This window comes from Sceloporus occidentalis, unplaced genomic scaffold (genome assembly GCF_023333645.1).
Source record: "Sceloporus occidentalis isolate IW3139 unplaced genomic scaffold, rSceOcc1.0.p SCAF_100, whole genome shotgun sequence".
Classification (NCBI taxonomy): domain Eukaryota; kingdom Metazoa; phylum Chordata; class Lepidosauria; order Squamata; family Phrynosomatidae; genus Sceloporus; species Sceloporus occidentalis.
In genome coordinates, this window is record NW_028317080.1 from 1,404,763 (window position 1) to 1,431,712 (window position 26,950).

Below are 26,950 nucleotides of genomic sequence, written 5' to 3' on the forward strand. Positions count from 1 at the left end.
TGGACAGAGCGTCTTCCTCCTGAATTACAATAGCCTACAAGATTTCGTTCAGTACATGGACTGGAAAGGATCCAGGAATACAATCCTACGCCAGCGCATCGCAGAGCTGGCTTCAGCTGTTCCAACACAATTCCGCATTGTCCTCCTGCGTTTGGATGTGAATTCCGGATTTTAGATCGACCTCCTAATTTCCATTACTATAAATGGTGACAGACTGCTGTAGAAAACACAGTACAAAGGATTTTACGGATTTGAACGCTGGAATGGTGGAGCTTTTCATAAGCAATTGCCAAAACCAAATGGTTTTCACCCTAAACTGCGTTCTGGTAATGCATTTTCAACTGAAGACCACATACTAAACCTGTTTATATTATGGGGAGAATGTTATCTGTTAACCGCTAGGCCTCGTCCTCGCTGTATTCACTGTCACTGTCCCTCCCAGGATGCTGGGGCATTGTGTGGTGTTCTGCGTCCTCCTCATTTTGCCCTTCTGCTGGCTCCACTACACCTTGAGGTGCCACCTCTTCGTTCCTGGCTCCTTCCTCAGATGCTGCGGCTGGTTGAGCGTCACTTTTCTCCGGCTCGGTCTCAGCTTTTCCTTCCTGCTCCCTGGAGGATTCTGTCATGTCTTCTGTGGCATCGGACGCTTCCATCTCTTTCTCCTCACTCTGAGTTGAAAGTATCTCTGTACCACCGTCGGTTTTGTTTTTGGAGACTTCTACCTTGGAGGACTGGTCCTGTTCTGGAGATGTCGGAGGCTCGGCTGTTTTAGTCTCCGAGGGTAAACTTTCTACTTCCATCTCTTCATCCTGAGAGGGGCGATGGTCCTCGTGCTTTGTGGATGCAGGAGGCGCCATTAGACCCTGTTATGGAGAAACACAAAATCATGCAGATTTAAGATTGCTCAAATTATTAAACTTATAACACGGAATATACTGATTATTGAAGGGACATCATTATTTCTGATGAGCAATGCGCTTGATGTATTTCCATTCTGCTTTCTTTTATATCACCATTACTATGCAGATGCTTAATAAGTGTATAAAGGCAAGTGATAATACACCACAAACCCATAATATGAAGAACATCTGCAGCTGTGCTTTAAAGGAGCTCCAGTGTCCCATCCAGCTTGGTCAACTAAAAATGCATGTAATTACTGTAGAAATACATTTATATTTATATATATATATATATATATATATATATATATACACACACACATATACAATATAGGATAAGTTATAGCGAGTAGCCAATCAGTTGGAACGGTTACACTGTATGCACTCATGTTTTAAAACCCAAATGATAGCTGGAGTTGCATCTATTACCCAATAGCCACCGTGCTAGCCAAATTGTGATGAGAAGAGACCTACGTATCTGCTAACCGTGTAAAATAATACGTTACAGGTAATAAAACCAATTCATTATCTTTGAAGTGGCTAAATTGTCCCAGCCGAAGATCGATTAAGCATTGCTCTGTTAATAAAAACCAGGAAGACAGACATTTTCCGTTTTCCGCTGCACACAACGATTGGGATTTGTGCCTCTGCAGCACATTTACACAGCCGTATAACGCTTCCAAGGCTCTGCGGAAAGACTTAGTGCTGAAAGTGTGGAATTCGGCCACAAGCAGGAGGGAGGACTCCTACGTCTGTCGGTCTGTCCCCTTTCCTCGCTCACACATAATATAAGGTTAAAAGAAACCGCCTCACCTCATAAGGCCTGCCTCAATCACGTGCCAAGATTTATATGCCAATGTAACCATTTGACACTGGCCCAAAGCTCTGACAGGCTCTGTGTTCCATACCCAAGATCTCTGATAGGGAAACGCACGCATGCACTGAAAGCGGGGCAGAATTATTGGCCGACAGGATAATAAAGATATGATTTGGCCATAAATTAAACAAAGATTCGGGCTTGACGGCAGCTTCTGTTAAGTGCGGCTTGACACAGAACAGCAGGGATGGTAAAAGCAAATCCATTAAGGGAATTACAAATGAACGTGACAGAATTAGGTTATTATGATGGTTTTGCAGCTGCCTAAAAAAATGACCAGAATAGGATGCTTACTTACGACAGGGGCGTTGTAGGTAGATGGAAACCCACAGCCAGACTGTCTACATAAAACATAAGCCGAAAACAGTGCCGCTCCGGCCGCGGATAGATCGGTCACATCAAGCTCAGGAGAAGTCTGGGAATTCACTGAAGACTTCTCAGTAATACTTTGGCCGAATAAAGGCTGATCACATAGGTAATCAGGCAAGCTGAGCTTCACTGGCACCTTAAGTTGTCCACTATGGGGGGGGGTGCCATGTGCAATGTCTCCTTACCTGGCGATACTGGTAGTGATGACTGCTCTGGATCATATGCATGTACATGTTGTACACATAGGTCGCCATCTCCGGCATGTCCTTAATGACCTGGGCAGGGTAGGATAATAACTCCCCATTCTGGAAAACAGTAAAACAGAACAGTGAAGAGGAGGACGGATTAAAGTGTTAATTAAAGCGTAAGTGCTGCGGTTGTTCCTTACCATTCGCGTGGCGGGGTACGTCTCCCCAGGCATGATATGCAGTTGCAGGGGGCGAGCCGTGAGCTGGCGGAACGCCGGAGTCAACTCAAAGCAGTTCTGAAACAGGGAGACCCGGGCAAAAATGTACAGACCGAGGCGAGCTCTGGACATGGCGACCACCAAACGCCTGACATCCCTGCGGAGCAAAGTATAATGAAGTCAACGGCTCACCATGTGCTGCAAGCAAAGCTCCGTATCAACGACGGGGACTGAGATCTGCGTCTGCTGTATTAAAGCCAATTATATCTGTGCCTTCAACTTAAAACCCAATGATATATATATATCCAGCTTAAAACAAACATTATACAATTTATTTTCCCACTCCTGGTCGCGTTCATCAGTTTTAATGATCAAATACCTACTGCCCATTGGGACCTTTGGTTTCAGATTGTTACACATTTGAAACAGCTGCGCTGGGCTTTTTACTAAAGATACGTCCACTGGCGGAGCGGCCTTGAGAAATGGTGGCCAGGATAACCTCTTGTATGTTTCATATTGCCTTTTTGGTATTAAATTATTTTTCCACCATCGTCAGTGAATGGAAACAGAAAGAAAGATTTCATTCCAAACCCTCCCCGCGATAAGCTTATCGCGGGAACACGAGCCAAGACGCTTGTGTTGACACGTACCATAAATAGTTGGTTCTCTAGTTAAACCTAAAGTTTTTTGGCCTTCAACGAGCCAGATGACACCATAAGCGCTACCGTGTAACGTATCACTCTACGTGTCTGTGTGTCACGCTCAAAATGTAAAAGAACAGACTCATCTAAGCAATTTCTTAAACCAATGTATACGGCGTCTCTCTGTTCTCAACAGCCCTGTAGTTCTATCTCTTCTATGGTTGCTTATTTGTCACATTTAAAATGTTTCTGACCATCCAACTCATTTTAATATTAGACAGCAAACAGCTTTTAAAATGATCATTTCATTTATTGAAGGTAAAGAGTTAATCCAAACCTGTACCACCCATGTAATTGGCCCCCTAAACCTAATAACTGGTTTTACCACCCTTGGCAGCAACAACCGCAGTCAAACGTTTGTGATAATCGGCAGAGGCTTTTACATCACCGCGGAGGAATTTTGGCCGGAATACTTCTAACTCGGCCGCACCGGAGGGTTTTTCGAGCAAGAACCGGCTTTTTAAGGTCATGTTGGAACATATCGATCAGATTCAAGTCAGGACTTTGACTCGGCCGCTCCAAAACCTTTATTTTGTTTACTCAGGTAGCCTTTGCCTGATATTAAAATTAGTTGGATCATCTGAAACATTTAAGTGTGACAAATATGCAAAAACAGAAGAAATCGGGTGGGGGGGGATATTTTTTTTTAACGGTATAGTAACATATCTGTATAGAATGAATGTGTCTGGAAGTCGAGAAGCTTTCACTGCAGTCCCATTAAGTCTTACATTAGTATACTTGCCCCCGTCCCTGTAAAGACGAGGTAGAGAAGATGCCTTGTGGACTCCACCGTTTTAATCTTCAGGGATTTCTAGGGCTGCCAACAATGCTGTTAGGAAGGTTTTGTGTATGCAAACGTACAAATCCCTCTTTATCTCAGTAATAGTCGACGCTAAGTGGATCCGAGCAACTTTCCAAATATTACAGTACGTTGAAAACATTACCAAGACATGCAAACGGCGGCAGTCTGCACATTCTGATTATAAAAAACAACCGCTTTAAAACAGAATTCATTCACGTCACATACCTGAGGTGGCCGACTGCCTTGGTCCTGACCAGCGAGAGGATGATGTAATCGTTCTGCTGTCCTTGGAATCTGTCTACAGTCGTTATCTACAGGGACAATACACAAAAATGTCAAACATAAAGTACTGTTGCCTGCAAACCCCTCCATTACGTGTTCCAACCCAATAGTCTGCGCATGCCTGCCCCACCTACCTTATTGGGCTGTCCAATGATGGGGTTATTGCCACATCGCTGCTTGATGATGTCACGGATTAAGTGTTTCTGTCCATTGTATGTGGTGAGGATGCTGATCCTGTTAGCTGGATAGCCAATCAAACGCATGTACATAAACAACGCCACCGCATATTCCGCTTCGGCCAGATTCTGCAGAGAGCATGTACATAACACAGAGAACGTGTAAAGGCCATGTTTAAGCAAATGAAACATTGTTCGGGCTTTCCTTTGTAACATCTAAGTTTATTACGGGGTTAGAATAAATGGGTTCGTCCACTGGCTGTACACAGGCCGACCCATGCATAGCAGCCATGCTTTATAAGGGCATTTATAGCATATAGCGTAATGGCACAAATATAATGTAGTCAGTGTCTGACAATAACTGTACCTGGTAGAAGTACGGGTTAGGCTCAGACTCCCCAACGCCATTGAAGTCTTCCACGTTTATAAGCTGGAAGTCGTACTGGAGGCCGGCATTGGCTGCTCTGAACTCTGGAAGCAGCTGTACGTGTGGTAGGTTTCCTAAACTCTTGTATCGCCAGTTGTAGAGATTGCACAAACTACCAGAAGAGAGATAACAATAATGCATAACAATCAGAGCTTTTCCATTGGGCATACTCCGTGATGCTACATCAGTTCCAACTTTGATAACCCTACCTGGCTCTGGCTCTCCCTTGGGCATCGAGATCCACAGTTGGCACACCCAGCCGAACGAACCTCGTGAAGAGCGACTGCTCCATGTTGGAGTATTTTTGGAAAGCCATGTTCTTGATGACGGGGGGCAGCTGGTGATGATCCCCAATCATTATCCAACGTTTTAACCTACTGAAACCATCCTCGGGGTTCTGAGGAAAAAACAAAAAAAAAAAAACATTTCAGGGCAGAATTAACAAACATTGGTCTACAGTCCATGGCTGCCAATGAAATGCCTTATTTTTATGCTGTCACTAATGAAGGGGTTAATCTTGGGAAACCGCACACAACTGATTTCTTGCAGACACGGACCTGTAAGAAGTAACTGATTTGGGCTTTCCTTCTTACGGCCACCTGCTGCGAGCTTTGTGGCACTAGTGGTCATGATTCTATATTGTACCTGCAGGAGGAGGGGGATGAATGTCTCAATTTCCAGGATCTGAGCAGCTTCCTCCATCAGAATGTTATCGTACTGCAGAAAAAGAAAACAGAATCCAAGAGTCAGCAAGAACGGGGCCTCAAGGTGACCGTCTGGATTCGCACAGAACCTGGGCCGCGAACGACGTTTAACAAAGAAGTCTCATGTCTTACGACAGCTGACAGAAACATGAAATCCCAACTGCGCCAATAAGCCACCCGTGCCTCACCGACTATGGCCAACAATAGCGCACGCGACCACCTTAACCCTTTGTGGGATTCGTCTGTATCCAGGGCTACTATCTACTGAAACAGCGCTCCACAGGCGTGAATGTACCTTGAACCCCAGCTCCACAAGGTCGTGGCGTTTCAGAGCGGCGTGAGTGCAGGTCATTGCGATGATCTTTGCTTCTTTCACGAGTAGGTACTTGGAGCGATCCAGTCCGCTGCGCAACAGCTCAAAAGCTCGGAACTCCTTGAGAAGCAAAACGTGTGTTAATAAACATTGGAAACTCACGTCTGATGCGGCACAGTAATCAGTATGGGGGGGGAAAAAAAGATCATATATGTAATGTGGCAAAGTAAAATGCCCCACGGACTAAAGGGGACTCTCCAAACCATCCTATGTGCTTTAATGCATAATATAACCCAGTAATCCTTTTAAATGTTCACGGGTTCACATTGCAAACGAAGCTGGGATTCTGTAGAATACATCATATGCATTTGCCCCTTTAACTACACCCACTTACAAACAGTCAAGCACTAGCACTGGCTAAGGGACACTTCCGGAAAGAGGGGAGCCGGACGAGACCCCCTATGCGCATTTGCGGAAAGCATTCCCATTGATTTCAGTGGAGCGAAACCGGCCACAGAAGAGGCATTCTGCTGCATTTCTGGATCTGCAGCTTCTCCGTAAAGGCAAGTCATTTGTTGCTTTGTTTGGCGTGTTTAAGAGAACACATATTACATACAGAGTCTCTTCCGATTCATTATAATGTAGTTCTAGTATTTTGAGAAAAGCCTTGCAGCTGTTTTAGATTTAGCCTGCAACTGCGCCTTCGCCCATGTAATTCCACACATTTCATATGGCCCACAAATATTTCATTGACGCTACTGCATGGAGCAATAAAATGTAGGGCTTTCTGGTAACAAAAACGCATGAGCCGTGATCTGCTGTGGACAGAGTTTTGTAAAAATGGGTGTTTCACTCTATGGTGGAGAATTATTTTGTCAAAGCTACGGATCCAGGCAACATTCAACTAATCATTTTAATGAGCGGCTCATGTCAAAGTGTCCAGCGTGGACTCACCTCTAGTTGGGTGAAGATCTTCTTGATGTGCCGGAAGCACCCTTCGGCAATGTCCATGTCTTCCTCGTATGAGCGCCCCTTGAAGATAGGCTGGGGTGCATTCGAGAAGTATTGGTGGAAGGGGAAGAAACTGGAAATATCATTCACATCTAGTGCCTGCGTTGACTTTGCTTTCACCTTGCTGAGGTAGGCCTCCCACCGGGACATAATCTGTAGGCACAAACGAGAGACGGGTACAATCAATCACTTTGAGCCCTAATTACAGTGCTGTATACGATAATGTAGTCAAGCACTAAAGAAAACTTGGTGCCAATAAACATTGGAGGCAGCCATTGTTGTCAAGTCATGTGATAGTTTGGGTGATTTCTCCGAGCTGATTATTTATGGATATGCTTAATTCTTTCCGGCATAGACTTTCATGAGTCAGAGCGGCTGGCTCAGAGACATTCTATTGCTTCCCTAGGGTGTTCGCGTAATAGATTGGGGTAAGATGACCGAGAACACACGGACAAATACAAAGCTGTCTGAAAATATTCTATGACTCTGAAAACTCTTAACGTGATGCTTCTAATGAAAAAATCTTGCTGGTAGTTCCCTAAAATAAAAGAAGTCGTGATCTTTTGGCGATAAGGAGTCAGTGTGTTTGTCTAGTTGAGCGGGTTAAGCTACAAGGCACACAATAAATGTGCAGCTGTAATTACATTTTGTGAAACAACAGAAAATATATTACAAAACGGGATTTCGGTATTAACAATGTTTTGCCAAAAAGGGCTGTTCATTTAGAATATTTCCTTGGCGCATATTAATGCGTTCCTAAAAACCATTACATGGTGTAAATACGAACCAATTACCTGGTACAAGAAGAAGTGGCCAGCTGTCTCACATGTATAGGATACATCCCCAGGGACTCCTAGGCTCTCTTGTAGGCGAGCGACCTCCTTCAAAAGCACCAATCTCCTTGCCAACACATAATTCACTCGCCCATACCTGTAATGAGACACAATGTGTTATTACTTAGATCAGCATTGGTGTATGTATATTGACAGGAGGGGCAAAGAGGCATTTCATTAGCAGTCCAGTACCAAAACAAGAAGGTACATCCAAAAGAAAAGATGACCCTACCAACGAAGGGGACACGTGTATGCTCGGTCACGTGTATGCTCGGTCACTTGAGAGATCAGAGTTAAACGGGATGCGGAACACGCATCATCACAACAAGCCAACGGCCTGACCTTGAAGGACTAACGTTGGACTGTCGGCATTCTCATTAGAGGACTGTCTGAGTAACGCTCACCTGCTGAAATCTTTCTCCGTCTCCAGTTCCTCCTCTCCGTGGCCCAAACGTAAAAGGTGCCTCTCATCAATGTCAAGGGCCATAATCTTCTCAAATAGCTGGTTCAGAGCCTGTGGATCAATGGATGCGGGTTGGTAAGAGCATTTGGAATATATGAGATTCTGTTACAACGGAGCTATTGTGCGTGACTAAAAGATGGCCCACAAAATAGATGCTCCCAGGTAACACAGACCGTGTTGGGTGCCCTTAAGAGACAAGCTCATGGAATGGGAGAGATCCAACTAGATGGAGATGGCAGAGTAAAACTAAGAATTTCTCCATGAACGTCACCCCCCTTCTTCTGTATGCCAGTTACTATTTTCTAGTTTGCACAACTGCTTCCAGAATGCGTAATTATGTTCTAAATCTGGGATGTGTTATTATATTTGGATACGGAGAAATCTTGGTGAGGTCTCTGCAGAGATATTAAATAACATGAAACAAGACAAGTGATTTCCTTTTTATCACAGTATCCATTACCATGATTTGATCGTGTATACGGGCTTCTTTGGCAAACATTAATAAATGGTATTTTTATCGTGCGAGAGGCTGGCTCCCCTGCTGCTTCCAGATCTAAAATAAGAATTACCAGAGCGTCTTGTAAGGAGTGCAAGCAGTGGGGACGATGGGGGGTTCACGTCCAAATGACGGGGTCAGATATCACCCCAAGGGGTACAGAAGACAGGAGTGATCAATTACAGGTCACGTGTGGAAATGATCACACGCTAGAAGCTGGATGTGCCACTAGGAGTACCTAAGAAACTGAGGTTGGCAACACATCAGAGGCAGAGGGTCATCATTGACAAAAGTCACATACAACAAACTTTTTAGTTTTAACAATCAATTGCCAAGAACATTCTCAACAAATCGAGGCGCGTCTAACGCTCAGAACGAGTGCCGTTCATAATACGACATATCGCTGAATATTGCTTGGCTGCTCACAGGCCTACCTGGTTGGAATGGGTAACTATGAGCGTCCGCTGTTCCGGGAAGTTGTGGTATAGATTGGAAATGATCTGAACAGCCACATCAGTTTTCCCTGTCCCGGGGGGTCCGACCACCTAAGGAAAATAGTTTAACATTTACTTGTAAGCAAAACAATACAATTCTCCTACACAGAAATTTGGGAGGACTTTCAAAAGGAAGCGCTATCTGAAAAGAAGGGTGCCATGAAAGGAGATAAAGCAGATAAAGACTTGGAGGCACTTTTCAAACACATCACACCGAGGCCCAGTATTAAGTATTATCAATGGCCAAGCCAGGTGACTTCCCCCATCGAGAAAGACAGAGTTCACACTTCACGATGTATAGTCATATTGATGCCGGTGGCATTAGGGAGATAGGGTCGTGGGGGAACGAGGTCATCTCTAGATTCTAAAAGCTCCTCTGACAGCGTTCTACAGCCAAACACACATGATGCGATGGAAGAAATGGGATGCGATGCTTGATGCAGCAGCTCTTGAGGATCCATTAGCCAGGAGGCATGAGAGGGACATGAGAGTAATGGGGCCACTGACATGACCTCTTCTTATACTTCAGCCCCTGGTGTAAGTGTCCCTGTTTTCTCAGGTATTAAAGGTGAACTGTTGCTTTCAGAGCTTTTGGCATCAAAGACAAATGTCTACGAAATCTTAAGTTGTTTTGGGGACTTGAGGTTTGATTAAGGGTGATGTTGCGCCTACTCTTCTACTGAGAAGCAATTCACATGAAATGATTACTTTTTTTGTGGTGATCACTTAGCGACGGCTTTTGCTTCACCTTACTGATATGTTGTTGCCATAAAACAGAAAAGGCTTCCTAATAGTTTCTCTGCTCTTTTTATAAGATGAAACCTTTGGAAGAAAGAATAAAAACGGGGAACACCTTCCTTGGCTGCAGGATTAGAAAGGTCCTTCCTAGTTCTGGAGGCCAAAAGACTTTCTAGAAAGAATCTGTTAATAGTCATATTTTTGCCCTTATTTCTATTTCTTGCAGGAATGCTACATTTTCATGTCACACGAAAGCAGCCACTGATGGTTGCCCTAAAATCTTCTCAAAAGTTTGTATTCTTTCGGGGGGGGGGGGGGGGGTTCACTTAACGCTTCATCGGATGGGTTACATACAGGTATAGGATAATAAATCACTATCCCTCGTAATTTCCATACTATGTCACCTAACATCGAGAAGCTTTGGCCATTTCCCTCGGTAAGCAGAAAACGGTTTGACTGCAAACGAAACGTCGGGATTCAATTACACGACCTAAAAACGCGTCACTGTTTTCGACATCAATACTGTCTATTGAAGGATACCGGAGAATTTGTCTTGAATTAATTAAAATGCACCTCGAGTTATTGAACACAGACAATCGCTTGCAAAGTAATTGAAATGACGCGTTCCACAAACCAGATGCCAAAAAGAGAACAGCGCGGGCCATATCTTTGTACCAATGCATTAAATGGACGCCCAAAGCAGAAACGTTTCTACGCTCCCCGGGGGGGGGGGGGGGCATTCCTCTCTGACTTGTAACCACAGTACAGTGTATCCTTTCACAAAATGTATTATGAATGAAAAGGAATCAATATAGGACGCATCAGATGAATTCACTTCATATACTCCTTGGTCTTGCACATGATTGCAAATGTTATAGATACCTGCTAATTATGGTATATGCGAATCAGATTTATTTTGCTCGATTAACAAAATCCATATAACGAGTAGAGGATTTTTGGCTTACCATTGTAAGACCGGGCTGCATGCCGGCGCGGATCGCTTCCGTCTGGGTGGCGGTAAACTGAATGGTATTGCTAGTAAACAAAAAGAAACACGAAAGTGAATTGTAACGCCGCAGCCTAAACCGATCCCGCAAAAAATATGGTTCAAATCGAGTCGCAATTTTCACCGTTTACGTTGGAAGCAACAAGTGCTTCCAGATTAAAAGTTGTTTTGAAACTACAAAAACAAAAACACTATTAAAAAAAAAACATTAAAAAAGCTACAGTTTTAGTGACATCTGATAAATGTTACTAGTAATTTTGACAGTGATTACAGTTAAATAGGATTTTTTTTAAAAGTTGTGTCCTTGTCTGACTACTGTATCAATGTAATTAGCAAAATACAACATTTTGTCTTTACCGTTTTGGCTGGTTGTACGGGTACGGCCCACGATTTGGGATGATATGAGGTTCTACGGTCAACGTTGGGGGCTCCTCCTGCGTGTTCTCCTCCTCATCTGAGCTTTTCCGTTTCTTCCCTTTTCCTTCACAGATTGGAAATGTAATCCTGAGGAAAGGCAGAACATTTAAGATCGTTCTCCATGACTGTACAATACGCAAGCTTATTTACCAGCCAAGCTTTACAGAGCGAAGCTTATTACCGTTCATTACCTAAAAGGGGCCTTGTGCAGAGCTGGGTCCTTCACCGTTACCTTGACCCGATAGCCAGGGAAGCAAGCCTTGAGGTGGTCCAGGCTTAAAAACGTATCGTTGAAGTCAAGAGTTGCAATCTGGTTGGGCATCTTTGAGTAATGGGCGCTGCCTGGGTCTCCATATCCCAATATGATATCGTGGAGCCAGTCTGGCACCACGCAGTCCGTGTTCATGAGCTTCCGGATGGTTTCCAGCACGGCCTATCAAGAAAAGTCGAACATCTTGGTAAGTAGCTCAGATAACGTTGGCCACCCCTCTTCATTACTTCATAAAAAGCATATGATGTTTGACTTACTATGGACACAGCTTATCATATTTATGTTTCTGACCCATCAATAGTATGAAAAGTATACACAGCTTTCACCCTCTTCTGTAATAAACTGTCCACACCAAATGTATCAGAAGAAAAAGGGGTAAAGACCAAACCCTTATGATCACCCTGATTGGAGTAATATTGTGATCAGAACAGATTATTCTAGATACGATGGGATGTACTGGGTGATTATTGTAATTACTTAACCATATCTCAATTATTTCAACCCGGTCGCCAACCTAAAACCAACTTGCCGGATACTGAACCAAAACCCTCATGCAAGTACCACAAATGCAGGATGGGTACCAACACCTCCTACGTGAATGACTATTCCGCAACGTTCCAAAAAAAGTTCAGCTTTAAAATGATAACTAAGCTTAATGTAATTCCACATTTAGCAGAACCGAAATCCTGCCATTAAAACGTAACTATGTCTATCACATTTGATTATCATTATATATGTGTTTTGTTTTTTTCTCCTCCCCACAAGTTTATTATTATTAAAATGAATACGTCATTCATGAGCTCATATATTTACTTTTGGGGTGGTAATATAAATACTATTGGGGTGCATTCCTTCTGTATTAAATTCATCCGATGGGCTAGATTGTATATCGGCTGTATATAGGTGTATTAATCACAATGGAAAATTGCTGGGGTTAATGCTCAGGTTCAACATTAATAATGGGAATGTGATCTCGAGTCTGAATTAAGTAAGACCTTGGGGTAATTTTGGTATGTGGGATTCGAGGGGTTAATCCCCTGCTTTCAGCTACCTGTTGTAAAGCAGAATGATGCTTAAGCCCCCTGCTGGTGGCTCCACTGGGAGTTTAGGAGTTAATAAATTAACGAATGAGGGTGTGGTGCGGCCGTCCAATCAACGCTTGGCACGGGTTACTTAAAGCTGTTCGGAGGCCCCCGCGTCCACAATCCCCTGACGAAAATGTAGTGAACGCTACGGAGAAACGCCCGTCGGGTTTACTTATTTAATTCCCTTTTCTGTTATTAGGCAGCGTTAGAATCTTTCACAGGCAGGCAGATCATTAGATCAGAGTCCTTCCCTTTCTGTTATTAGGCAGCGTTAGAATCTTTCGCAGACAGGCAGGCAGGCAGATCATTAGATCAGAGTCCTTCCCTTTCTGTTATTAGGCAGCGTTAGAATCTTTCGCAGGCAGGCAGATCATTAGATCAGAGTCCTTCCCTTTCTGTCGGCTGCTGGCTAATCCCTGAATTTGGGGGAGAATGTTTTATTTGGACGAGCCGTGATACAGACCTGCAGTATATAGAGGAGGAGTTTTACATTTAAACTGCCGCTACAATATAGATACAGTTTATTACATTGTGATTTTTTTTTTATAACAATAACATTAAAAGTTACGTTTTAACGGCAGGGTTCCAGTTCTGGTGTGTGGGTATAGTTAATACTTGGGTTTGATTACCTTCGAGAATCCTGCAACTATTTGGATTCATTTTGAGCCTTTCCTATACTGGTTTTTGTTTTTAATTCCACATTTAGCGTCACACAGATCATTTTAATTAAATTAATAAATTCAACAGGAAAAGGGGTTATTTGAACGATAGCTTCCGAGGGTCTACAACATAGATGCTGGGGGCTCTGTCCGAAGAGCCGAAGCATAAACCTGAACCAAGACAGACTCCTAATGCAGGTCCTTATGCTGTGAATAAAATCCAACGGAAACGCCGCGCCTCCAGAAATCAGTCTGTCCTGCCCAAATTTTACCATCTCACCTACTTTTAACACATGTAGATGATCGCTGAAATCATACCCACCACAGCAAGGGCAGGCATTGTGTTACCGATAGTCCTATCGCAGATTACCTTGAAGTTGTTTTCTTTGGGTTTCCGTCTCATTATGAGATTAAATGTTTCATAGACGTCCTCCGCCCCGCTTTGGATAGTATTCGTCATGTCCTGTTGGTACTGATTGGGATCTAGGAACACACGGTACGTCCTGGAGTCCCCTTTCAGCTTGGGTTTAGGCTCTGGACCTACATATACAGAGAAAGTATGTTAAAAGAAAAAGAACGCTGCTGACAATCAGGACTTGAGAAGTACAATTACACAAAAACCACAATTTACCAGGCAGATGAATGAGTATTTTGATTAACGACTTCAGCCTGTTTTTTTAGAATGTTATCAGGCAGCTGTATATCAGCCATTTGTATGCGTTTTAGCCCCGTTATGGTACTACTTGTGGTTAACAATAGACCATTGTTAATCACCCAATCAGACATTCAGATTAAGTCTATGCAGGAATGGACTTTATTAGCATTGCCATAAAGAATCAGCTCAGTGTGGTGACTATGCCGAGAAAGTCACACGCCTGACAACACGGGCAAGCCTCCAGGCCATGCAGATAAAGAAAGTTTATGGGAACGAAATGAACTAAAACCAGATTTTTTTAATAACCCACATTACTGTAGATTGCATTGTATTTTATGCTCAAGGGGAAAATATTGTCTACGTGACTTCTACTTTAAATTGGGTCTCACAGAGCATGGACAGCGGGAATCAGATAATAATAATACTGTATTAATTACACCTACTGGTACCACCCGGCAAATTTTCTCCTGAGAAACCTCCAAGAAGACACGGGCAGATGTCTTATCTGCCAGAAAATGTTGTTTATTTCTCCCCAGCATTACGTGAGAAGCGAGTCTGATTTAGTAACAATTATAAAAGTGAAATGTACTTCACCTTCCTCTATGACACGTCCCTTCTCGTCCAGCATGCCTTGAATCTCACAGCCTCGCACATACATCAAGCCAGTTTGCTCGGCGATGGGTTGACGGCGGTCAATCTTGGTACCATATGGCAGGGTGGGCCTCAAGGTAATAAGGAAGCAGACGTCATGCTTACGGAGGCCTAGAGGGATGGTGAAGAGTAAGATATTTTGCCACTTAGGTCCCTGCAGTCAAAAAGTCACAAATTCTATAAAGCATAGAGATATCAGTGGGGAGGAAAGACTGATTTGTATACCTGGTGCACACCCAGCAGATGCATAATACAGATGCTATTAAAAAAAAAAAAAGCACCTATCTCAAGTATTAATATTAGGAACGTACCCAAGCAAAACCGTAACCGATATAGTTACAAGGCCATATAAACGCGTCATAATGCACAATATTGTTAAACGGCAGCTGTAATGTACAGTATGTTTCCACTGGATGAGCACAGATTCCTGGCCTTATAGTAGATACAAATCATTAACTGGCTTAAGAGTTGCCATATGTGACCCAGCTGTGACTTTAAACATGGATAACAGGGGCAAAAAGTGACTGATTCCTATGACATAATGAGGTGCTATAAGTGTGCAGCGAGAAGCATCTGTGCTCTGTAACGCCGCCAGACACCTGGTGACGGACTGTGGCAAGCGTGCTGCCTGGCACTCGGCAAGGTTCCGTCCCTGTGCTGGTCAAACACATGGGGCTTAATTGCCCTGCCAACAAAGGTCACCTTAAGTGTGAGGTTCCAAGCAGAGGACCTACGGGGATATGTTATGCTCCCGAGTGCCAGCTGGCAGGACCCCGAGAGCTACTCACAGGGCCTTCAACATATAAATTACACTCATCAGTCAAGGCTGTCTCGAAAACCTGGCCCCTGCAATCGAAAATCAGCATATTTTTAGATCACAGTAAGGATTGTGGGAATCGATACTCCCTGAGAATAGCCGTCATCTAGTCTATTATAAAAAGAAAATCATTAGAGAGAATCGAGGTGCCCATATACAAAGAACATTCCCTACAGGATCTAAGATCCGTGGCTATACTATACGCTTGGGCCCACTGGATCACAAGCATACAGGTAGAGTTTCTGGTATCAAACATTTATTTAACTCATAAAAGCCCCTCCATGCCAATTCAAGCTCTGGCAAATCGGGGACTGCACTTTTTGGCTCTAGATCTGTGAGTAAAGTAGACAGGAAGAGCGAGGTAAGACAGAGCAAAGGCAACCCGTAGAAGAAGAACGGCTTCCGTACCTTCCCACTCGTCCTTGATCTGGTTTCGGATATTCAGGTTGATCGTGACATCAGCTCGGACACGCGTTGGCCAGTTTTCACCTATGTTAGGCTTGGCTACTTCCACAACGGAGAAAGCCACAATTGGCTGGGCCATGCGTGCCCATCCGCCAAACACTGTGCCGCCATATTCAGACTGCCTGCGTCAGGAGTAATGCACAGTTACTGGGGGTGTACTTGTATTTTTTTATATATACAGTATCTGTACCGGAGAGAATATACAAAATAAACACAATATGTTCACAAGACGGCGTTGTCTCAACTGCTTAAAAGCCATGCTGTGGAAATATTTGCGGCCACCTGTCCTCTCCGTGAAATTAAAATGTTTATATCTAATTCAGCACAAGGCTCGCCGCGCTAGAAAGTCTTTTATGTTAGTTAATGGATTGCAGAGTCAGCGTGCAGAGCAGCAAGAGGGTTACTGATCAAAGACAAGCAGACTCGGCATCCTGAAATAGCCTCGTAACATGAAGCAGAGCACAGGCTCAGGTTCCCTGAGTCCTCGCTCCTCCAGAGCCCGGGTAGGCAACGGATCTGCAAAGAACGCCAGGGAGCTCTGCCCTGGAACAAACCTACGCGTTATTAAAAGGGACACACAAAAAAAAAAAACATGGGGCAGAGCGAGAAAAATAACAAAACTAATTTAAAGGGACACTCCAGTCGTCACGTCCACTTTAATGAATGTGACTGCTGTGTGGTGGTCCCTTTAAATTGCCGTGGTCTTTCTTTGTGGTCTACTCTCTTGCGGCCCTCTTCGGCACTGGCTGGCAAGTGCTGCCCCCTGTGTGCATGCGCAGTACGCACTCCAACTGATTTTAATAGGAGCGCATTGCCACGGAGGAGAAGCTCAGCAACTTCTACTTCGAGCGTTTTATTTGTGTTTTGGGACCTTACAGGGACACACGGCGTAGTAGTATAAGAAGAAACAGTGGATGAAGATGGTCTGATGGTGCCACTTACCATGGTTTCATCCGGCATACCACATCTTCTATGTCTTGTCTAATCTCGTAAGTAGACTCCAAGCGGAAAAGATTGAAATTCCTTAGAAGGTAGTCGTGGAGCGTAAGGAACTGCAGATTGAGCTTTGGCAATGCCAGGCAACCTAATGGAAGATCAGTTACAGCGTGACAATCCTAACCAGCTCTGAAATATAGGCACGACTCATGAATAAACAAGCAAAACGATTGACACAATTAGTTTTACTCTGATGTAAAGTATGACTCCACATCAGGATCCCATGTTAGGCAAAAGAAGCCATCGACATGTACAAATAGTAAATGCACCATAACAGTTCTATCGGTTTACATTACATATTACTTTCTATAGGACAGCAGAGACAATATGAATATACTAACAATCCAGTAAGTACGAGAGCGGTGCTAGGACTTCAAATCCAGAACAGCCAATAAGCAGATTTGTTAAGGAAATGGCGGTTTAAACAAAACACTTCGGGGAACACATCATCCACATATTTTTTTTTTTTTTAGTAAACATGCCATTTTTCGCAATTTCTCCCCCGCCCCCAGAAAAAGGCAGGAAGGTGAGAGCTGTGTATTTCTATCAGCTCCACAAGGTGAATACCAAGAAATGAGGAGTTTACATGGACTCTTACCTTCCCCGGAGTAATACTCCGTGGGTACGATGTTCTCATCCCAGATGATTTTCTCTGTTGGGTACAAGGGCATTTGGTTCAGCTGCTGGATCTGGGAGATTCTCCTTTCATGACGTGACACCTGTCCCATGATACAAGAAAAAGCATTATATCATTACTACCTAAGTGCTCCTAAACCTTTGCTCTGGTCCTCTGTAAGTAACGCCCTTGGTGCATCAGAGCTTATATACACCGCTATTATCATGTCATCTAGGTGGGATAAGCAGGACAGGCAATCTTGCCCACTGCACCTGGAACCACTTCAGCTTCAAACCCCGACAATCTAAGCCGGTAAAAGTCTGAGTTTCATCTGAAGTGTAAACCTCCCGTGATTCTAGCTATCTTAGGACAAACAAAGCCTTGATCACGACCATGAGTGGTGTTGATGGACACTGAGAGCTACATGTTTGTTTGCCCACATGTTAGATACTCCTAACGTAGAGGGAAATATTTGAATTTACACAAGAATAATTTAGGATACAACATTCGCAGCAACAGAAATGAAGAAGAAAGCATTGAAATACACACTGAAGCCTCTCCGAGCAACATACCAGCAGCTCCATGAGAAACTCCTTCTCGTATTTTGTTTCAACTCCTTCAGGCAAAGCAGGCAAAAGGCAGAGGTGCGATGCCACACGGTGGAGGGTGCTGGTACTGCAACACAACAGAACACGTTCAAAACATCACAACACTGGGCCGACTCTTTATATTTTTAATCTATTAATAAATAAATAAAAAATGGTGTCCCGCTTTAACATACGAGGAACGTAATGACAGCTTCCCATTAAAAAAAGAATACTTTACTGAATAGGAATCTTGATGTGTGTTTACCTTAGAGGTCCAAAGAACTTGACAAGAGATTCCCTTGTATCCACAGCAGCCACGTTGGACAGCGCAAAGCAATACAGCTCAGAGAAGTGTGCAAAAGCCGTTCTCTAAATGACACAAACAAAAAAAGTAGTAAGGGCAGATAAACTTTATAGTTTTCATAAAGTCATTTTAAAATAAATAATAAATGCTACCCCAAATAATCCAGTAGGGGAATCGCACTGACCTGAAGGGATGTAATGCGGTCATAGTGTATGGTTGTCATCTCATTCTCTGTCAAGGCATTCCCAGTCTGATCGTTAATTTCAAACCCAGCGTAGAATTTCAACATATCCAGGAGCTATAAGAAACGTTATGTGCTTAGGAAGCCGACCCAAACGTATTCTTTTGCCACGCATTAATGATCTCTCGCCTCACCTGAGAAAAGAGATGTCCCTCCTGTTCTCGCTTGCTGAGGTTAGATAAGTGACAATGGACCACAATATGAGAGTCATCTAACACTGTGTTGAACCAGCGCCGGGTGGGAAGTAAGGCCTGTGAGGAACGGACAGTTAGTAAGGAAAAAAAGAAGACCCCCAATAAATGATGGTGGTCATGCAAGAATAACGACAAGTTACCTCCAGGTCAATCATCAGCTCTATGAAGCGTTCGCAGTAGTGGACCTTCTCCAGCGGCACTGGTGCTAATGGAGGCAAAGGAGTGTAAAAACTCAGTATTCAAAGGATTTAAAAGAACAAAGAACATAAGCATTTAAGGGCATTTGCCTTTGAAAGACATAATTAATGACTTTGGAATGAATAGCCTTAAACAATCCCAGATTACAACAAGGAGGTATCATTTTTTATTATTATATAGGTTACTTTCTGGTCAAAACTAGTGAGCAGGGGTTATTTGTGTAAGTATTTAACATTCAAGCATTAAGTCCATTAACAGCAGCACTCAGCATTTGAAGACACAACTATTTCTAATAATTAAGGTTGCAGTAACAACGCGGGAAGATGATTTGTTACATTTCAATAAATGTTTTACACGTACCCTTTAACACACCATGCCCATCATTTGTGCTATTTCCAATTTATCTGGATCGAGCACTAAAGGAATCCTTTCCTTATAAACTAGATCATTTCTACTGTCACACTTGCGGCAAATCATTTTAAATTAGGCAGGCACTATGGAAACCCCTGTGTAAGAGGCCACCATTACCTGAAGCTGAGATGGATTGGAGAACCGATAAAAACTTCTGGATAAGCTGCCAAAGAAATGTTCGTTCCTGCGTCGCCCTGAAAGGCAAAGGAAAAATCATATTAGGCCACATTTAAAGGGGAAGTTTAGGGTCTCTGACAAACCCACTATAGAAGAATGCATAATGCGTGTTTATATTCCCTTACGGTGTTAACCTCTACCACTTCTGCTGAGAGGCTGTTGCTTTTTATCTTCCATCCGTTCCCCGAAGTAGAACTTCTTTGTATTACATCAAAGCCTCTCACCCTCTCGTTTTAGATTGGGACCTTTTTGTTCTGATATTTCCCCTCCTTTGAAATAGACTTTCTCCCCGTACTTTGTTAAATCCCTTCATGGATTTAAATGTTTATATCGTATCATCTCTCCCTCTTCTTTCCGCCAGGCTGTACATATTGAGATCGTCCCTTCATAAGTTTTATCCTGCAGACCACTCACCATTTCGAGGTTCAGAGAGCCCCCCAGGAATTTGAAATTAACAACCCCCACTTTTTGTGAATCGCAATTGGGGAAAAAAAAAATGTGTGTGATAATGGGAGAAACGTTCATGGGTACATACTGCGCCCGTGCCTGGGAATCCATCTTCTCATCGGTTTTCTTTATGAGATTCCAGAACTTCCTCAGCTTCTGCATCTTCTTCAGCTCCTGCTCCAGACGATGCTACAAGAGAAGCAGGCTGGGTAAATTAACTTGTTTTTGAGAAAAAGAAAAAAAAAAGGGGGAAATATTAACTTTTCCATGAGCTCTAGATCGGTTGCGCAGAGATTACAAACTGGGAAAGGGTAAGCCTGGCTAATTTTCCCTGCAAGAAAGGCAATAAGACGGAACGTGTCTTCTCAATGCACCCGATTCTCTTGTGAACAAGCCTCTAGGGTTAATGTCGCCACCTCCATAAGTGAAGAAGTCGTGTCTATCAACAAGCCATCTAGACCTATATTGTAGTTTTTTACAAGCAGCTCCATAGCTTTGCAAGTCATACTTCATTTTCTCCAGCCGCGTAGATGGGCCTCTTACACGTAGAAGTACACTACAACAGAAGTGATGAGAACCTGGCTATAAAGACCTCATTAAATAAATGAGGCAGAGATAACATAACAGCCTATGGAGTCTCTGACAGAAGTTCACATCTTCCTTAAAGTTTAATGGTCACTGGGGAGTAAATAATCCACAGGAATTCCAATGAGATCTTTCACAGCCGCTACACAGATTCACTAACAATATTTAGTACATTTCGAACGAGCGGCGCGCTTACGTTTTGCAGGCAGGTCCACATGGGTAAAGATATCAGCTGCTGAACTTGTCCACGGATTAAATCAACTTCCTGCCAAAAGGAGGATAGAAAAATATAGTGTTTACTTCGTACATATATTAGCCTGACAAGAGGAGCATTCTGTTTCTTTTGTAGGCAATCGAGCCCCTGCACAAGAAACAATGAACCCAGATGTTGCGAGGCCATGAGAGTAGGATGTAGAATGGTGGATATCGTAACACGTTGTGCATTGGATTGTATTTAACCAGATGTAGCGTCATGTCTCTACCATGTGGTGGGCACCAAGTCGCAACCATGTGGTGGGCACCAAGTCGCAACCATGTGGTGGGCACCAAGTCGCAACCATGTGGTGGGCACCAAGTCGCAACCATGTGGTGGGTAAACAAGAGAATTCCTCTAAGCTGTGTCAGATTTGTGGGCATAGGTTCCCTTTCACAAGACGGAGAGACTGCGGGAAACACTTACCAAGCTATTGAAGCAGTGATCCAGGAAAAGAAGCAAGATTGTACGCTCGTGTAAGGAGTATTCGCTTTCCGCCTCATCAGCTACCGATGCTTCCATAATGCTCTTGAAGAACGAAGGAAAGTGTTGAGGCTTCCTCTTGAAAGTCTGGAAACAAAAAGAGTTTAATAAATGAATCCCCAGAAAGGGAATCTGACTCCGAAACCACAAAGTTACCCAAAGGAACAATCAAATTATTCTAATGATAGCAATAGGCAGGGGAGAGCGGTTACCTCCCAGGCAGGCACATTCTCGCGGAACTTCTCGTTCACCATGCAGCAGATGGACATTACGTAGGCTTTGCTAGAAACTTCTGGCGTGTAATTCAGCCACAGATAGTTCTCCAGGTACTGGCTGAAACAAACAGGTCAGATCAACACTTTAGAATATATATATATATATATATATATAGAACTAAGCACCATTGTGTAAACGTTGTTTACAAAATATATATACGTTTCATCTATTAGCGAGAAGGTCATTACGACACTTATTTGGGGATCCTACCTTCAACATGCAATAAACAGCTCATCGGACAACCTAAGGTAATAAAACTTTGCACCAGAATCTCTTTTGATGCAAAAGCTAAACAGACAAAATTATATATATATATATTTCTATTTTATTTTTTTTAAACCAAAAAACATGGTTTCCTAAAAAAAAACAAAAAACCCCAAAAAAAACCTAAATCTGAGATTTTAATATGTTACTCAGGCAAGAGGGGTGAATTGTCTTAGCATAATGTATAGTAACATTGATGTATTGTATGGTATATGTACAGTAACACTGATTAGTCTTAGTTTCAAGGAATCTCTCTCTGTGTACTTCACAAACTTCCGCTGACCCTCCTCGCAAGAGAAGCTCAGTTATAATGCTTAGGAACGCTGAATGCTCCTGCAAAGTCCCAGGTTAGTAGATACACCCCCCCAAGAAAATTTCACATGAAAACCTAATGAAGCAAAAGTATCTCTGTGTGCAAGATCGGTTTTCTGCTGATTGGGTAAGAGCTTCTGCGCAATTGCAACGCACAGGGGGCAACAGCTAAAGGATTCCCAAGAGGGCGATGTCTTTCACATAGAAAGCTTTCGACGGAAAGTGATCCATCCCTTTCACTACGCAACATTTCCTGAAATCCAGGAAGCTATTTATGTATCCGTAAGCTCCTTTGTCTGACCTTGCGTGATGTATTTGTCCAACATGAAAAAATGAGTAGTGTGTATGCATACATGTATGTGTGTGTGTATATATATATATATATATATATATATATATATATATATATAATTTTAAGCAATATAAAATATATTACATATCTTTTGTAATTATACACACACACACACACATATATATATATATATATATATATATTACACATACATATATATAATTGTTTTCTTGCACTGAACACATGATCTGGTAATGTGCCACAGATACAAAAAATAAATAAATGGCAAAACAGGTTTGCATAAAACAAAATAAAAAAAAAAATCATTAGTTTGTGACACACAAAAGGTGGTGGTCAATGTTTCAACTAACCGATTCTCCATCTAGCAAAACAAATATAATTTCTATGGTTTGTTGATTAACTTTTTGAAGGGAGGCCGTTATGAAAAGTAACAGCAATTCTTTGGTTTGAATAAGAAGAAGAGCGATAAAGACGAGTAACACGAGGGATATTTGCACATATCACAAGTCTCACCATGGGGGGGGGATTTGTTTTGTTCAGATGTACAACACACGATGACAATAAAGTTCTGTAATTCAATACTCTTTGCATTCAAAAAAAAAAAAACTCCTGCTGCGACAGCCCTGCAGTTGTGACATCACGGCCCAGTGATGTAATAAAGGCAAGGCTAGTAACTGAGCACGTTACAGGCTCAGGCCACTTGTTGAAAAACATTGAAGACGAAGCTGTGTATAGTATAGACTCTGGCTACTTGTTAAAGAAGCATTGAGAGACAAAACCGTGCACGGTATAGACTCCAGACGCTTGTTGAAGAAGCATTGAAGAAGAAAGATGAGGCTGATCATTTTCTTCATATTCTTGCTGGTGACCGAACTCAGCGCTGCTCCTCTTCCAGCTAAACTGATTGAAGGCGACAGCAACCTGACGCAGGAGAAGACTGCAGCGCCCACATCTGGAGAGCATAACGTCTACTTTGTGACCTACGACGTTCTTGCAGCAGTCTCTGTATTTCTGGGACTTCTCCTCTGCTGCTTCCCTATCGACGTCCTCCATAAATATGGAAAGAAACGTCAGATGCCGGAGATCAGAGCTCTCAACAACGAGCCAACTGACGAAAACATAATCTGAAGATCGGGCATCCTGTGACGACTCACGTTTGCTATGTTACGGCCTTATTGTGTAGTAAATAGTTTGCATCTGAAATCTGTAAGAGTCTTTGTTTGACTCCTTTGTGTAATATCTCAACTCAACAAGGATCTTTAATAAGGGGTAAAGTACAAAAATGCTGGGGGGGTGGTCAGGGTGCGCTACAAACTCACCTGAATTCCAAGAGCATTATCTTCCTGATGGCAAACCTACAACAAAAAAAGAAACTTTCATTAGGAGAGATGAATGGTAGAGAGATTAAAAAACAAATTACAAAAAAACATGTGCATCATATATGTGCAAAGGGATACATGAAAGAAACATTCAACGTATGAAAAGACACAATGAAGCATACCTGGGGCAGAGTGGCATTTAGGGGGATATAAGGCATTTCAGGGGGGGCAGAGTGGTATATAGGGGGATAAAAGGCATATCTGGGGACAGAGTGGCATATAAGGGGGTATAAGGCATATCTGGGGACAGAGTGGCATATAAGGGGGTATAAGGCATATCTGGGGACAGAGTGGCATATAAGGCATATCTGGGGACAGAGTGGCATATAAGGGGGTATAAGGCATATCTGGGGACAGAGTGGCATATAAGGGGGTATAAGGCATATCTGGGGACAGAGTGGCATATAAAAGGAAATGCATTTTTCTCAAACATAGTTTTTATTAAATATGAAACAAAATGTTTACATGTGAATTAATATTTACTAGTAAAACTTTTTCCTATAGGGTAGTCTAATATTCCGGCTTTTCCCCCTAAATTAATATTCAAATTTTGGGTGTCGTCTTATAATCGAGCAAATTTGGTATGTATGGATCCTAAATACGTCTCACTGGCGCCAAAGACTGCTCTAAATACTACACGTCCGTATGTTATATGAGCAGAACTTACCTTGATTTTACAATTTCCTTCACGTATATCTCTTCTATTACCTATTTAAAAAAAAGAAAGAAAAACCCTTGGTATGAGGGTGAAGTCTAGGTAATAATTCTCCATTTGGGGAATGATATAAATAAATATTTTATATCATTAATGGCTCTGCCATTCTTACCGCTGGTTACACCCTGTGGGACAAAACCTGACCGCTGGACACAGATAACAGTTACAATTTTTAATTGACAAATAGTTTTATTCTTCGCCAAGTTTGTTGTCTGCAGTCCAGGAGGCCGCCATTGTTTTGTCAGATAATTTGGATGATCTTCCCAGGTCAGGAACTACATTGAGACGGCTCTTTATGGCAATGCTAATGAGGTCCCGCTTGCACAATGCTTTCATTAGTCGGATCGTCGGGCTTGGTGGTTTACATGCCGTTCCACAAGCCAGTATGATAAGGAGTCCATACATAATATGTAGGATTATAATTACCTATATAATAACATTCTCCCTTCCAAGCGGTTTGTACATGAAAATAATGTTGACTTACCTTATAATCAAAGGGTTGCTTCTTCTTTGAGTGTGGAGCCCAGTAAGTTTTTGCCAGCTGGATGAAATAAGGGCAGAATATTGGGTTTATATTCCATTTCTCATATTAGACACAAAGCGAGATGAAAACACAAAAAAAATCTGAGCATTTAACACTCCCTGCCCAGTGTGGGTCACCTTTAAAAAGATTAGTGCAGCCGTCGGAAAGGTTTCAGGTTACTGAACTTAAGAAGCGCCCGTTGCTGGTGTCTGACCACCTTGACTCTTTGAGCCGCACAACCGGCCGGCGAGGGCAGAACGGGTATAATATAGCACACCAGAAGCCGGCACACGGGCGATATCCCAAATGATCCCTTATCTGAAATGCTACATAAAAACTATGATTGAGAAAAATGTATTTCTAGTTTTTATTTCCTTTTACTTGCCAACCTGACCCCCTGTTATGCCTTATAACCCCCTGATATGCCTTATACGCACCCAGATATGCCACTGTGCCCCCTGGCATTGCCAGCTGAATAAGCGTTTATATCTGATGTATTGTTTTAGTATGTTTTCCACGAAGTGTAAACAAAAATGAACCCTAAGCTCCTAGGATTATGGGGAAACATTTTTTATTATTACTTTGATAAGATGGTATCCCCAATTCCGATTTTAACCAACAGCAAAAGACTATATAATATTTTGACACTTCTGAATTTATATTTCAAAGGTTAAGTCCAAGTTGACCCCAGACTGCCCATTCCATATCTTAAAAGCACAGCCATGTTATTATTGTTTTATATTATAGCGCCTTCATACTCCGTAGCGCGGTACAATATTTCCTTATCTACACTCAACCGGTGTGATTATTCCAGTTCCCCCTTTTCGGGGTAAACTAATGTCAATATATATATATTATGTTTGTGAACATAACGTAAAGTGCTAGAACACTAGAAAACAGCGGCAACCGTAACCATGGTAACCGCCTCGCATTTATCACTTGGCCCAAAGTGAGTAGCTTTACGATATATATCCATCTCAAATCGGTGCCAATTGCAGTGTACAGCGCTACGGAATATGATAGCGCTATAGAAAGCAATCTATTGTAATTTGACGGTGTATAGAGCCTACATACTGTCGGGCTGCAGCTGGAAGAGCCGGCATGGAGTTTAATATCCACAGGGGGAAGGGAGCCCATTATTCAAACAGAGGCAGCGCCACATGGAATAACAGCAGTCTCACCTGAGTGACAAACTCCGCGTTCATCTGGGTTACCGTCGGGGTCGCCATTTTCCGGACTGTCGGCTGTCCGGCGGGTCGGGTTTCCATGGTTACACACCGAGAAACCGGGACGCGCACGGGTCTGAAAGAGTAAAAACGCAGCCACAACTCCTGAACCGGAAGGACTGACACGGCGTGACGAAAGGGGACGTGACGAGCAAAGCAAAGCGACACGTTCTGTAATATAAGCAGCGCCGCCTGCTGCAGCCGAGAAGGCTGCCGCGCAAAAGGTTATTCATACGGAAAGCCAACGCACGGAATCGGGAAAAAAAGCCCCTTAACTAAACTTATAAGTAATGCAGGTTCCGGGGCAGACAATCGGGTACCCTGTGCCTAGCTCCACAGAAACAACATTTAAGGGGAAGTTCCATAAACAAAAATATTTTTCAGCACAAAGCCCAGCATGTAATAATTTAATTTTGTTCCAATAAACTGCCTA

The 26,950-nt window shown here is 42.8% G+C and overlaps 1 protein-coding gene across 1 annotated transcript; it reads right to left on the reverse strand.

Annotated features, from left to right (window-relative positions):
- Window positions 1-398: 398 nt before the first annotated feature.
- Window positions 399-26,559, reverse strand: LOC149284043 (RNA helicase aquarius-like). Its single transcript, XM_089497222.1, has 35 exons — window positions 26,473-26,559; window positions 25,253-25,309; window positions 24,721-24,761; window positions 23,994-24,029; window positions 21,722-21,842; window positions 21,453-21,596; window positions 20,970-21,038; window positions 20,277-20,377; window positions 19,682-19,758; window positions 19,096-19,160; window positions 18,896-19,012; window positions 18,705-18,818; window positions 18,482-18,585; window positions 18,202-18,304; window positions 17,612-17,732; window positions 16,960-17,101; window positions 15,961-16,139; window positions 14,679-14,846; window positions 13,800-13,969; window positions 11,606-11,847; window positions 11,355-11,501; window positions 10,957-11,026; window positions 9,194-9,304; window positions 8,205-8,314; window positions 7,762-7,897; window positions 6,911-7,120; window positions 5,939-6,076; window positions 5,585-5,656; window positions 5,149-5,336; window positions 4,880-5,051; window positions 4,471-4,641; window positions 4,280-4,365; window positions 2,534-2,708; window positions 2,331-2,450; window positions 399-863 (listed from the first exon to the last, which is right to left on the reverse strand). Exons 1-35 carry the CDS (start codon window positions 26,557-26,559, stop codon window positions 399-401), a joined length of 4,629 nt encoding a protein of 1,542 aa, XP_089353348.1.
- Window positions 26,560-26,950: the final 391 nt, after the last annotated feature.

What these genes read in the sequence shown, in the direction of transcription:
- LOC149284043 (XM_089497222.1), bottom strand. Translation starts at nt 26,559, where the DNA reads ATGGAAACCCGACCCGCCGGACAGCCGACAGTCCGGAAAATGGCGACC. An exon ending in AGTTTCTCATGGAGCTGCTG is followed by an intron (nt 17,733 to 18,201) that starts GTATGTTGCTCG and finishes ATCATGGGACAG; the next exon opens with GTGTCACGTCATGAAAGGAG. An exon ending in GGAGTATTACTCCGGGGAAG is followed by an intron (nt 17,102 to 17,611) that starts GTAAGAGTCCAT and finishes ATCTTCCATTAG; the next exon opens with GTTGCCTGGCATTGCCAAAG.